Source organism: Salvelinus namaycush, chromosome 3, assembly GCF_016432855.1.
Source record: "Salvelinus namaycush isolate Seneca chromosome 3, SaNama_1.0, whole genome shotgun sequence".
Taxonomy (NCBI): Eukaryota; Metazoa; Chordata; class Actinopteri; order Salmoniformes; family Salmonidae; genus Salvelinus; species Salvelinus namaycush.
Genome location: NC_052309.1, coordinates 67489804 through 67504510, shown reverse-complemented (window position 1 = coordinate 67504510; position 14707 = coordinate 67489804). Strand labels below are relative to the sequence as shown.

At 42.9% G+C, this 14707-nt stretch overlaps 1 protein-coding gene across 1 annotated transcript in view; it reads left to right on the top strand.

Moving 5' to 3' along the window:
- Positions 1-2125: 2125 nt before the first annotated feature.
- The window catches only part of LOC120035572 (C-type mannose receptor 2-like), a 33487-nt gene continuing 20905 nt past the window's right edge, over positions 2126-14707 (top strand). The window contains exons 1-5 of the mRNA XM_038982192.1: positions 2126-2327; positions 9143-9577; positions 12082-12255; positions 12423-12587; positions 12899-13012. Of these exons, the coding sequence (XP_038838120.1) occupies positions 2210-2327; positions 9143-9577; positions 12082-12255; positions 12423-12587; positions 12899-13012 (1006 nt within the window). The 5' untranslated portion in view covers positions 2126-2209. The remainder of the gene's footprint in view (positions 2328-9142; positions 9578-12081; positions 12256-12422; positions 12588-12898; positions 13013-14707) is intronic.

Below are 14707 nucleotides of genomic sequence, written 5' to 3'. Positions count from 1 at the left end.
TGTCTGCTAATATGGCTCAAATTCGCTAGCTAACCAACAACTGTAATGATGTATTTGAGAGACAAGTGCTCCTTGTGCAAATGTATTTATGTTTTCAATAAACATTTTGAGACAAAATATAGTTTACATGTCAACAATCTAAGCAAGCCCTGTCTGTTTTGCCCCATTTTTGCTTATGTGTTAAGTTTTGTTGCTAAACATCCAACCTGTCTATACTCCCCAGGGGTTCTCAAAGTGGGGTCCACGGACCCTGAGGTACTGAAGGGGGTCCGCGGTCAGATCTCAAGATCTCTCTATACACTATATAATTTTTACATTCTATTTTTTTTAAGGAATATTACAAACAGATTGAATTAATTTTGGCCAAGAGATCTGTAGAATAAGTTAAGAGGGTGTAATACAATGGAACATGATTGGTCTACAAATTATGTTCTTAATTAACCCTGGGCAACATGGGCCTGGATATTGGTATCCACAGTACTCCACCAATTATATTTTATGTAAATGCACTGTAATTTAAGCTTTAAAACTGCAACGTTTTCTCTCTGCCTCAAGAGAGAAAACCGCAACAACAAAAAATCTTCTCTCCGATGCCAGGAGATGGACCTTTAAAATGGTTTGCCTGGCCATGCACTGCCAAAGTCATAGTATAACTCTTTGTATGCTATTTTTTATCTCACTCCAGTTGTGTTTTGATTATGAGGGGGTCCCCGTTGAATTTGCTATCACAAAAGGGGTCCCCGGCCCAAAAAAGTTTGAGAGCCCCTGAAGTAATTATCTATATTACAACTGTCACATTATTGAATGAATGATTGGTCTCACGTAGTGCTGAATTGATGCCATGAGCAAAGATCACTCTACCATTGAACCACACTGGTATAAAATGCATGTGTAGGCCATAGAGATAGAAGCTCAATCTAGTTCTGTGGGTAGGCTACTACCTTGCACGGTGCATTTGCACGTTGTTTAAAATGTGTGTTAAACTGAGTGTGGTTGTGTGCAGTGCACTGCCAAAGCCACAGATCAATAATGATCAGAGACAGACAGGGCCCCGAGCCATGCATACTGCTAATGGTCCAACAATGACTGTTCACAAGAGAGAGGATGCAGCTAACACATCAGTGACACCAGCTTTGAACTGTTAAGCTGCGTGTGCAGATTGTGCACACACACACACACACACACACACACACACACACACACACACACACACACACACACACACACACACACACACACACACACACACACACACACACACACACACACACACACACACATTATCCACCAATGTAAGATTGTTCTGATTGATGCATCATTCTTGCATTTCCCAACAGATTGACATTGGATTGTTTCCACTCTCCCCAACATCCAGCACTACCAATCCCCAACACAGAATCCTTCCAGGGGTGAATATGTGCACCATGGCAGTTTAATTGATTTACGGGGAAGGGACAGCAATACTGTAATAATTAAATAATCCAGAATTGTGGAGGCCAAAAAGCCATTACTTTAGTATTTTTTACACATATGTATGAGTTGGCTTTGGGTGTCTGGTTTTGGAATGGGAAACTGTTTCTTGTTGCAATCTCACTTGGATGATCTGTGTATAACTGGTCACCCCACTGCTGCTTTGGGGAATGATTCTATGAGCCAGAATCTAGTAAAATAATTTCTGTTTTCAATCTCTACTGTCGTTTTAAAATAAGCTAAATCAAGTGTCTATAGGTGTAATATATATATATATATATATATATATATATATATATATATATATATATATATATATATAAAATATCTGTAATACCAATACTTTATTTTGAAGGAAACAAATAGGCTACATATTTGCAGCATGTAACGTATCACAAGCAGAGATGTTGTTACAATGTAACAGCGGGGCGGATCTCAGAAAATGCAAGGTAATAATGTTGCATGTCTGAGATTCTGACACAGTGTTGCATATCTGCAATACAGTGTATCTAGTTTGTGCACAACTGTGTGTGAATGTGAGGCGGGCTAGAGTATGGTGACGCTGACGCAACGCGTCTGCTAACTTCAGTTTTAATGACGCGCTAAAAAGACACAGAGCCCACTCTACTCCTCCTCTCATCTGCAACCCATCATACTCACCACCACTCTACCCATCCGTCCCGAAAGGAAAGCTCTCCATAAATTGCTCCGATTTACAGTTTGCTGAGCAATAGTGGGCATGCCACGCTGCGACCGAAACAAGGATTCGAGGAGAACATGGAAAAATTGCCTTCACTTTTACAAATGCACTTTATATTTATTTATCTTTAGTCTGGAACTAAACAGCAGCGTTTCAGGTAAGATCAATACGTTGCTGTCGAATGCTTCTCGGCTTTTCATTCAAGGAAAACTCTGGAGACCGAGACTCTTTGTTATGGCATGTCCGAATATCCACCTAAAACCTATTGAGTTTTTTTGGGGGGGGGGGGGGGGGGGGGGGGTGGGGGTGGGGGTAGGGCAGGAGACCTGGTGAGTTTTTACGGGTACTTTTTATCCGAACTTCCCTGATGCATTGGAATGCCACGAAAGTCCGAATTCTGAGTGGAACCAGATGTGTGTGTGTGTGTGTGTGGGGGGGGGGGTTATGTGTTTTCTCGTTTGGAAACTTGAAGTGAAGTTCTAGTATACCTGTAGATACTTCCTTTGGCATCTTCTTTGGACATTTAAAATGGTAGATATGTCCCACACATCCGTAAACTGGTAAATGGGACTGACGCGTTGCATGTATTTGGCACCTCGGGGGCAGATGTGACCTTTACATCCTGTTATACAGTTACGTCCATCTCTTCTCCGTCCCCGTGTACCGTGTAGGCCTATGGACACGATAGTGACCTCTCGCTTTTGAAGACTGACCTGCCTTACTCCTAGGCATGCTATGAGTCGATTTGTAGAGATTAAATCTAGGTAAAAAAAATAAGTAATCCATGAATGAAGACGGATAACACTAGGCTATACAAGTTATTTCAAGAAATACCACACTGTCTCTCTGAAATGAAGACAAAGAAGGCCCAGTAACCAACTTGACATTGTAAACAACTTTGGAGGTGGGCCAAACTAAAAACTAGTTGGTTTTTTTCAATTAAATTCTCAGTTCCTCCCATGTGGAAACATAACTGAAACTTACTTGGCCGATCCTGTATCACACATCCAGAGGGAATTGAACTTTCAAAAAGATGTATTCAGTTCTTTGATACTGAGGTCTACACCAGAACATACATTGTGTGTAATGCGGTCAGAATTAGTTCAGTTAGTACAAGGGAGGGAAAACAGTATCAACAAAGCTGAGTATGAGGATTCAAGGTGATGAAGTCAATACGACGATCATATACTGTAATTCACCAGGTTCTGTTATTACTGTATTATTACAATCATTGTTTTTGTTTTCTGTGTGATATTCTCCAAAAGCACAGTTGTGTCAGCTCTCAACACAATGTCATGTAGGGCCAGATATATTGTTGTGTCTAGCTGTTACACCTGCAGTGCAGATGTTACTGGGTTTGTTTGCCAACTGCAAAGGCAAGGCAGATCTCTCATTCACATGCTTTCATTCTTGTTTTCCATCATACCTATTTATTCTGTCTTTTAGACACTTATTCACGCCCTGAGGTCTACCTGAGTGTACAGGTCTCAGAACAATCCCTATCTCCTGGGGCTCGGTCTTACCTTTAGGATCATGGAGGAATTTCAGGTACCACCCCTGTGTCTTTGGACTCAAGCTGTACAGAAAGCAGGAAGCCAACAGCCTGATCAGCCCCTAAAAAATCCCACCCAACCACCCACTAAAGGGCTGATCAGCCCCTAAATCCCACCCACTCACTGCTGCTTCTCCTCCCCTCCCACTGAGATGTTTCCTGGGAGGGGGCCTACCACCGCTCCAGCAGTGTCAGAGGCTGGCCTGGACCGTCATAAAAGAAATAGAAACAAACACACTAACAGGCTGGAATGTCCTGTCTATTTGATGGTTGCTGTTTTTACTGGACAAGGAGATGTTCTGTTTTGTAAAGCTTACCCGTAAAACAAGCGTCCCCTTTCATGGCAAACATCTGTCAAAATAAGAAAAAGGTTCAAGGACAATCCTTTGGTCCCACCACCACACCTTCGTCTAGACCTGGGGGGCTTTAACCTGATACCAGTCTATCATCGTTGTTGTTCTTATCCAATAACATCCACCCACACTTTTGCTCCATTTTGCTTCTACATCTATGGGAGTAAAATATTTGTTATTTCAAATGTCTATCCCAATATGGTTCCCAGTCCCATTGCCTCCATGTCTACAGTACGTCTCACCTCAGTGTGGATCAAGTCAGTCACCTTTGTTTCATGTACCTCAGCCTCCACTGGACCTCTGTGCTCCAGCTCCAGTGCCCTGCTCACACTCCCACGGCCCATCAACACACCGACCGGAGTTGGAGGAGAAGAAGGTGGTTCTGGGAACATCAACCTCTCTGCTCTTGGCTCCTCATGTTCCGTTGTTCTTGGCTGCAGGTTTAAGCCGCTCTCTTTTGCAGCAGGATACTGGCATTGGTCTGAGCAGGGTGAGGGGGCAGGGAGGGGGAGAGAGGGAGAGGAGGGATCAGGCTAGATGGGTGTTGTTCTGGTTGTACTTTCCCAAGGTTTAACTTTCGTCAAGATTTGGTGAAGCTGTGGATCTGTGCTTTACTGTATTCACATCAAACACTTTCAAATCCACTTCTGGAATTACATTTGAAGTTTGTCTTTTACTTAGCAGAGCCGTCTGAGGTTGAACCAACACTTCAAACACAGCTGCAGGGCCCAGGTGTGAACACTTTGAGAAGTTATAGCTTCTACTTCACATCAGTAACATCAGTGCCCAGCTTGTTGGGTACTAGTCATGTCCTGTGGGAAATTAGTCATCGAGGTCTAATAGGTAGTCTCAGTTTTACTGCCTTGGTAGCAACAGAAAACCAATATTCCTTTTGTTGTGGCTCTGATTCTCATCATGACAAAAGACAAAATGACATCAGGCTGCTTTTAGTAACATTTACGTCTCCTGAAAACTCCTCTTACCACACTGTCGTGAGTGTTGCTAAGCCAAGTGTTAGCATGGCCAAAACCATCGTTATGTAAGCCTTGTCAAGGAAATCACACACCACTGGAAGCAGCGCTGCTTACTTCAGAGCATCCGGCTTAAGTCAGCGCTGTAGATGTCCAAAATGAATTCATTGTTCTGTACAGTGTTTTGACAAATTTGGGAAGGGCAAAGTTGATCCTGTAATTTGCCTGCAGCTGGGGTGGATTGTAGAGGTCGACCGATTAGGATTTTTCAATGGCGATACCGATTATTGGAGGACCAAAAAAAGCCAATACCGTTTAATCGGCCGATTTTGTATTTATTTATTTGTAATAATGACAATTACAACAATACTGAATGAACACTTATTTTAACTTAATATAATACATCAATCAAATCAATTTAGCCTCAAATAAATAATGAAACATGTTCAATTTGGTTTAAATAATGCAAAAACAAAGTGTTGGAGAAGAAAGTAAAAGTGCAATATGTGCCATGTAAGAAAGCTAACGTTTAAGTTCCTTGCTCAGAACATGAGAACATATGAAAGCTGGTGGTTCCTTTTAACATGAGTCTTCAATATTCCCAGGTAAGAAGTTTTAGGTTGTAGTTATTATAGGAATTATAGGACTATTTCTCTCTATACGATTTGTATTTCATATACCTTTGACGATTGGATGTTCTTATAGGCACTTTAGTATTGCCAGTGTAACAGTATAGCTTCCATCCCTCTCCTCGCCGCTACCTGGGCTCGAACCAGGAACACATCGACAACAGCCACCCTCGAAGCAGCGTTACCCATGCAGAGCAAGGGGAACAACTACTCCAAGTCTCAGAGCAAGTGACGTTTGAAACGCTATTAGTGCGCACCCCGCTAACTAGTTAGCCATTTCACATCGGTTACACCAGCCTAATCTCGGGAGTTGATAGGCTTGAAGTCATAAACAGCGCAATGCTTGAAGCATTGCGAAGAGCTGCTGGCATAACGCACTAAAGTGCTGTTTGAATGAATGCTTACGAGCCTGCTGGTGCCTACCATCGCTCAGTCAGACTGCTCTATCACATCATAGACTTAATTATAACATAATAACACACAGAAATACAAGCTGTAGGTCATTAATATGGTCGAATCCGGAAACTATCATCTCGAAAACAAAACGTTTATTCTTTCAGTGAAATACGGAACCGTTCCGTATTTTATCTAATGGGTGGCATCCATAAGTCAAAATATTCCTGTTACATTGCACAACCTTCAATGTTATGTCATAACGTAAAATTCTGGCAAATTAGTTTGCAACGAGCCAGGTGGCCCAAACTGTTGCATATACCCTGACTCTGCGTGCAATGAAAGCAAAAGAAGTGACATAATTTCACCTGGTTAATATTGCCTGCTAACCTGGATTTCTTTTAGTTAAATATGCAGGTTTAAAAATATATACTTCTGTGCATTGATTTTAAGAAAGGCATTGATGTTTATGGTTAGGTACACGTTGGAGCAACGACAGTCCTTTTTTGCGAATGCGCACTGCATCGATTATATGCAATGCAGGACACGCTAGATAAACTAGTAATATCATCAACCATGTGTAGTTATAACTAGTGATTATGATTGATTGATTGATTGTTTTTTATAAGATAAGTTTAATGCTAGCTAGCAACTTACCTTGGCTTCTTACTACATTCGCGTAACAGGCGGGCTCCTCGTGAGGCAGGTGGTTAGAGCGTTGGACTAGTTAACCGTAAGGTTGCAAGATTGAATTCCTGAGCTGACAAGGTAAAAATCTGTCATTCTGCCCCTGAACCAGGCAGTTAACCCACCGTTCCTAGGCCGTCATTGAAAATAAGAATGTGTTCTTAACTGACTTGCCTAGTTAAATAAAGGTTCAATAATAAAAATAAAACAATTCTAAGAGTGCATAGTAAAGATTTTTCCAGAGGCGCACCATTACCATGTGAGAAAAGGTATTTTGACTCCTAAATCTTTATTGCGTCACAATTAGTGGACAGTAAACAGGACTAACAACATGGTGCTACAATGAGACGTCTGCAGCAGTCAGCGTTAGCTGGTAATTATATCTGATTACACTGTACAAAGCACTGCCAGTGGAGGCTCACAGCTCTGTGGAACCACTCAGCCATTGTGTTTAGTAACTGCAGCCTTTGCAGCATCTGGAAGCCGTCCAAGGCCACAAGCTGACTATTATTTCTCAACAACTTCGCAACAGAGTTGGAGTGAGTCTGAGAAAAGCTAGTGCTATACACTGATTGAAGGTCTGCATTAATAACGACTTCGATATGGACTCTTTTTATGGAGATTCTCCATCGTTTTAGTGTTGGTAGTGCTGCAAGGGCTGTGTTGCTAGTTCTGTGCGAGAGCTACAGTGGACTGATTAGATGACTTGAGGAGGGGGTTTAGTACTACAGGCCAGGACCCCTATTCTGTGTGTGGACTGAAGTACCCCCATACCAGAGCCATCTGATTCAGAGGGGTTGGGTTAAATGCGGAAGACACATTTCAGTTGAATGCATTCGGTTGTGCGACTGACTAGGTATCCCCCTTTCCCTATGTTCAGTCCAACGCCCAGCGATCTGTCCCACCTTCCCCACATCCTGGCCCCTCGGAGGGCCCCGTGAAGGAGGAATGCTGACGGTCTCTCTCTCTCTCTCTCGGTTTCTCTTCTCTGGACATAGATTCACTGAGGAGGGCGTGTGTTTGTTTTGGGGTCATTCCTTTTTTCTCCTTGCTCTTTTTGTCCACTTAACATCACAGCTGCACTCCCGCTCCTCTCTTTCTTCCTCTCCTTCTCTCCCTTTCCGTCCCTCGCTCTCTCTTCCACCAGTGCACAGACTTTTGAATCACCTGGCCTTAACCTCCCAATCTCCATAACCCCCCCCTTGCAGGAGAAGAAAAAGAAAAGCTCGGAGAAGACGTGGGTAGGAGAGAAAACCACAGTGGGTTTTTGGGAAGGTTATTGGCTTTTCTTCCCGACATTCCAGTCATAGTGGCTGGAGTCCAGCCAGTATCTAGCTAGCTTAGAGTTAAATACAGTATCTCGCTTTCTCTCTACCTCCTCTTATCAGTTCATACAGGGTTGGAGTGTGTACAGTACACTTACTCTTGTATTATGCAGAGCCTACAGTAGAGACCCAATGCGCATGGCACATTGACATATACATGATGAACGAAGCCAAGGTACAGTTCATGACATTTCATTGTAACTTTTTTTGATGATTAACTGTAGGGTCACTCTGTCTGGGTAAATTACTGACATAATTAAGTAAAGTAATGACATGTATATTATCCGATATTGACAACAGAAACCTCTTCAAATATGAAACCAGACATTTTCTCCTGAGAAAGTTCCAAACTAGTCCCCCAAAACCCCCAGACCGCCCAGTCTTCATTTAGTTCTTCAGCCAACCTTCCCTCACATGACATTCGGACCACAGACTCCCCGTGAGGAGAAAGGCCATTCCAGGTCACACGTCTGAAATGGGGCAAATATCCCAGAATCTGACAGGAAATAACAAATAAATAGACATTACCAACATTAAAAGATGTGTGAAAAAACACATTTTAAAAGCAGCAGCCCCCTCCAATTAACACTTGTCTAGACACATAACCTTGGTCAATGTCTGCTTAAGTTGATACAGGTTTGTGAGCCTTCTATGGTCTTTCAAATACGCAAATTAAATGATTTCTTTCTCCAACTTTTTTGTCTGTTTTGTCATAGATGTGAGAGGAGATATAACTAGGTGGGCTAGGTATTATTGTGAGAAAGCTAGCCTTTCAACAGCACCACAACCAGCTGAAAGATGCTTGCTCTAGCAAAGCAGGACATCCATTAACAGTGATATTGATCGTGTTCTCCACATTAACAGCTAAAGATGGAATAGTTCCTGAACAGTGTTATTGACTGTACTCTCTCTGACTGTCTCTCTCTCTATTGACTGTACTCTCTCTGACTGTACTCTCTCTCTCTCTCTCTCTCTCTCTCTCTCTCTCTCTCTCTCTCTCTCTCTCTCTCTCTCTCTCTCTCTCTCTCTCTCTCTCTGTTTCTCTATCTCTCTCTCCCACAGAGCCTGTGAATGGTGATGTGTTTGTGTTCTTCCTCGAGGGGGCTCAGGGCTGTCTAGGGGTGCAGGATCAATCCCTGTCCCTGTCCGAGACCTGCGAGGATGACGCCCAGAAGTGGAAGTGGGTGACCCGGGGCCGGCTCTTCAACCTAGGCTCCTCTCTGTGCCTGGGCATGACAACAGGCAACTACAGCTCCAGGGAGGACGTCTCACCGATGGGCGTCTACCCCTGTGACAGAGAGCCTCCCGGGATCCGCTGGACCTGGTACTGTGCCCAGGTGTTGGACAACCTCAACATGTACCTGCCGTCACCCTCGCACCCTGTTAACCCCTCCGCTAACTCCTCAGTGGTGGCCTCGGATGTCAAGCCCCCACAGGAGGAGCTCAAGTGGAGGCTCTTTGGGGACGATCAGGATCTTTGTTCTAGGACCTATCGTGGTAAGTAGAAGAGCTTCTGCTTCTGGTTTACAAAGTCATTCTAGTGGATTACAAAGGGTTGATGGCGCAATTTCGGTACTCTTTGTCTGGTAAAGGGAAGTGTAAGTTGAGCAAGTCATTCTGGTCAGTCTTGATTTAGTTTTGGTATGGAGCAACAAGACGTCAGTTCGACTCTGGTAGGCCAAGGGAGTCAGCCATTTTGCAATAGAAAATTCTACATATGGTTTGTCACTATTTCTCCCAACCGGGCTTGTGAATGAAAAGCTGAGGCATGGTTAGTCAGCTGTGTTGTACTGTTGAGGAGGGTACAGCTGTATCTGTTCAGACACATGCTGCAGTTCTTTTGGCCCTGGGCCTCTCTGTCGACTGCATGACTGACTGGCAGCCCGCCAGCAAGATAGCGAAGGAAAGCCCTCTCGCTCTGTGTTTGTAAACTCAAGACGTAAACAGTGGAATGCCCTTTCCCTCACATAGCCTACAGTAGTGCTGGGTCATTAAACCGGAAATGATTGACACCGACCATACCGATCGCTTATCGTGGGCATTTTCCTGATATGGTTCATTATGATACGTAGCCTGTACTAGAGAAATGTGAAGTCTGAAATGAAGTAAGTGTTAATATGGGTGATTGTTAATGGGACAGTTGATGGTTACAACCATCAGACTAGTTGTAGTTTAAAGGAAACGTTTAAAAAAACTTGTTGCACATTAATGTTATTAACTATCCTTCTATTTATCATTATTGCATCAATTCAGGCAATTTATCACAATGTGGATTTTTGTCCATATCACCCAGTTCTAGCCTACGGTATGTTAGTGTTTACGTAGGACCTAGGAGTTGAAGCCCCCGCTTAAAGGTTAACAGTGTGGTTTTGAAGCAAAGCCTTGTTTCCACTATTATTAGTAATAGTATTATTATTCATACAGATATCAAATGTTATAATTTAAGTTGCACTGACAGCCTTTCTGCTGGGCTTAGTCTTTGAAATACTGTCTTTAGCCTGTCTGACTGGAATTAAAACCAGATCTCCTACAACCTAAGTCCAGAAAACTACTTCTTTACTTTCCTCCTCTATCTTTCCTCTCCTTCTTTACTTTCCTCCTCTATCTTTCCTCTCTTTCTTTTCTTACTTTCCTCCTCTATCTTTCCTCTCCTTCTTTACTTTCCTCCTCTATCTTTCCTCTCCTTCTTTACTTTCCTCCTCTATCTTTCCTCTCCTTCTTTACTTTCCTTCTCTATCTTTCCTCTCCTTCTTTACTTTCCTCCTCTATCTTTCCTCTCCTTCTTTACTTTCCTCCTCTATCTTTCCTCTCCTTCTTTTCTTTCTTTCCTCTATCCTCCTCTCCTTCTTTACTTTCCTCCTCTATCTTTCCTCTCCTTCTTTTCTTTCCTTTTTTTTGTGGGGAGGCAAAAGGCATTTGTGACTTTTAACTGCCATTCCTCACAACTTGCTTTTGTGAAGTCAATAAAAGAATGCTGAATAAAGCTGAATAAAGAATGCCACGGACATTAGTCACCCCGCAGTGTAGCTAGCAGGCTAGCAGCTTGACACGAACCAGCCACTGGTGGAGAAGAGAGGGAAACGAAGGAGGGAGGGAGGGAACTTTCTAGGCCTTTCCCCATTTTAACACATATGCCCTACTTTCCATGGGCCTGGCTAGTTCTCTGTGTGTTTTGGTAACATCGCAGACACACTTCTAGTCCCTCTCTTTACAGCTCTTTCTCTCTACCGCTCTCTTTCTCCCTTTCTCCCTTTCTCCCTCGCCCTTTCTCTCTATCTTTCCCCACTCGCTCTCTTCCCTCTCTCTCTCTTTCTCCATCGTGTCTTGGAGAGTTGATTTGAGTTGTCCCTGCTGTCCTTTCCTTCATACCCCGCTGTCCAGTGGAATGCAGAGGCTACCGTGGCAACCCCTGGGCATTTTGTCAAACTGTGGAGATCGGGTTTCAATCAAAATAAAGTTCATTCACCTCTCAAAGAATAATGGAGTTTAGTTTATACATGGCGGTCTCATAATAGACTGGAAAAAATAACTAAAACAGCTGCTTATAAACTAAACTCATTATTTTATTATTTTAGAGAAAGTTTTTTGGAAAGAGTGTCCTTTCTACCCTTGTCAATTGCTAGTGAAAATGAAAATGACTTTTTCTGGCATACTTTTTAGTTTGAGACAGTATAAAGTTTTTATAAAGCTTTGTCCTGATGTATTTATTTTTCAGATGTAAATTGTTTGATTGTTTTTCCATGATCTGGTCTATTTTGGTTGATTGTTTACCTTTGATGGTCTTTCCCATACCTTTTGGTCCAAACGCACACTTTGGCGTCTGTCTTCATTTCCTGTAATATATCTTCTATTTATTTATCACATTTAATTGCACGTCTTTCAGTACACAGATTTGTTTGCTCAGTAAAAACTATCCACACATATCAATTTGGGACAGAAAGTGGCGCTTCAGTGCCAGTGCATCCTGGGATTTGAAGTCTTTCCATCGTGTGCCTTTGCAGAGATCTATACTATCCAGGGGAACTCTCACGGTCTGCCCTGCTACCTGCCCTTCATGTACGATGGCCAGTGGTTCCACAACTGCACCAGTATTGGCAGAGAGGACGGTCACCTGTGGTGTGCCACCACCTTCGACTATCGCAAGGACGAACTCTGGGGCTTCTGTCCTGTTAAGAGTGAGTCACTGTCTCACACAGCTACATTCCTCCTCCATCTCCGCAATCCCCCCCCACACACACACGCACCATAGACTCTTTCTATGTCTCTCTATGACTTTTTGCCCTTGCAATGATCTCTGTTTCTCCCTCCCCTCTCTCTCTCACTCCCTCCCTCCCCCTCCCAGGCAATGACTGTGAGACGTTCTGGGACACAGACCCCCTGACAGACAGCTGCTACCAGTTCAACTTCCAGGCCACTCTGTCATGGAGCGAGGCTCGCATCAGCTGCCAACAGCAGGGGGCAGACCTGCTCAGTATCACCAAGCTGCATGAACAGACCTATATCAACGGTAAGAGACCAGAGGAGAGTCTAAAATGCAGTACTCTATGCTACAACACGGGAGAGGTTTTCTTCCTTATTCTCGGTTTGATAGAAATGTGTTTATAGGTCTGTTATGAACTGGTATTAAACATTACTGGTAAACAACTATGTATTAAGCATGTATAAGCCATTTAAAAGCATACCTTAAAATCTAGTGTTACCATCTTTTCTCAACTTACCTCCTCTCTAATAGTTTTAAAGAGGTAGAGTGTGATCTTGCCTTTGTTTATATGAGAACATCTTACGTTTTGTAAGAGAAGTCTCTCCCTGCTGCTGTAGGTTTGCTGACTGGTTACAGTGCTGCTCTGTGGATCGGTCTGAATGACCTGGACATCACAGGAGGCTGGCAGTGGGGTGACTCCTCCCCGCTCAAATACCTCAACTGGGAGAACGGTGAGAGAACATTGCCTTTAACCCAACCCGACCCCAATCATCCTCAACCATCTTTTTAACCCAACCTCAACCATCCTCAAACATCTTTCTAACCCAACCCAACCTCAACCATCCTCAACCATCTTTTTAACCCAACCTCAACCATCCTCAAACATCTTTCTAACCCAACCTCAACCCTCATATTAAAAGCATCCTGATGTTTATTGGCCTGAATCTTGCCCTGGAAGCAGAACTGGGCGATCTCCGCTAGATGGGCCAGCAGTAAAGTCAAAATTGACTATATAGTAAAAATGTATGAAAACATAAATTATTTTTTGGTCTTAATGTAAGTTTAGGGTTAGGCATTAGGGTTAACAGGGTTAGGGTTATGGTTAGGTTTAAAAAAAAAAAATTATGACTTTGTGGCTGTGCCAGCAAGTGACCACTGCAGAGCTGCTTTCAGGGCAATATTCATGACAATAAATGCCAACCTGCTCCTTTTAACCCAACCCAATCTCATACATTCTTAACCGACCTTTTAACTTCATCCATCCTCAACCATCCTTTTAACCTTATCCATCCTCAACTATCCTTTTAACTTCATCCATCCTCAACCATCCTTTTAACCTTATCCATCCTCAACTATCCTTTTAACCTTATCCGTCCTCAACCATCCTTTTAACCTTATCCGTCCTCAACCATCCTTTTAACCTTATCCATCCTCAACTATCCTTTTAACTTCATCCATCCTCAACCATCCTTTTAACCTTATCCATCCTCAACCATCGTTTTAACCTCATCCATCCTCAACCATCCTTTTAACCTTATCCATCCTCATCCATCCTTTTAACCTTATCCATCCTCAGCCATCCTTTTAACCTTATCCGTCCTCAACCATTCTTTTAACCTTATCCGTCCTCAACCATCCTTTTAACCTTATCCGTCCTCAACCATTCTTTTAACCTTATCCGTCCTCAACCATTCTTTTAACCTTATCCATCCTCAGCCATCCTTTTAACCTTATCCATCCTCAGCCATCGTTTTAACCTTATCCATCCTCAGCCATCCTTTTAACCTTATCCATCCTCAACCATTCTTTTAACCTTATCCGTCCTCAACCATCCTTTTAACCTTATCCGTCCTCAACCATCCTTTTAACCTTATCCGTCCTCAACCATCCTTTTAACCTTATCCGTCCTCAACCATCCTTTTAACCTTATCCATCCTCAACTATCCTTTTAACTTCATCCATCCTCAACCATCCTTTTAACCTTATCCATCCTCAACCATCCTTTTAACCTTATCCGTCCTCAACCATCCTTTTAACCTTATCCATCCTCATCCATCCTTTTAACCTTATCCATCCTCAGCCATCCTTTTAACTTCATCCATCCTCAACCATCCTTTTAACCTTATCCGTCCTCAACCATCCTTTTAACCCTATCCATCCTCAACCATCCTTTTAACCTTATCCGTCCTCAACCATCCTTTTAACCTTATCCGTCCTCAACCATCCTTTTAACCTTATCCGTCCTCAACCATCCTTTTAACCTTATCCGTCCTCAACCATCCTTTTAACCTTATCCGTCCTCAACCATCCTTTTAACCTTATCCGTCCTCAACCATTCTTTTAACCTTATCCGTCCTCAACCATTCTTTTAACCTTATCCGTCCTCAACCATCCTTTTAACCTTATCCGTCCTCAACCATTCTTTT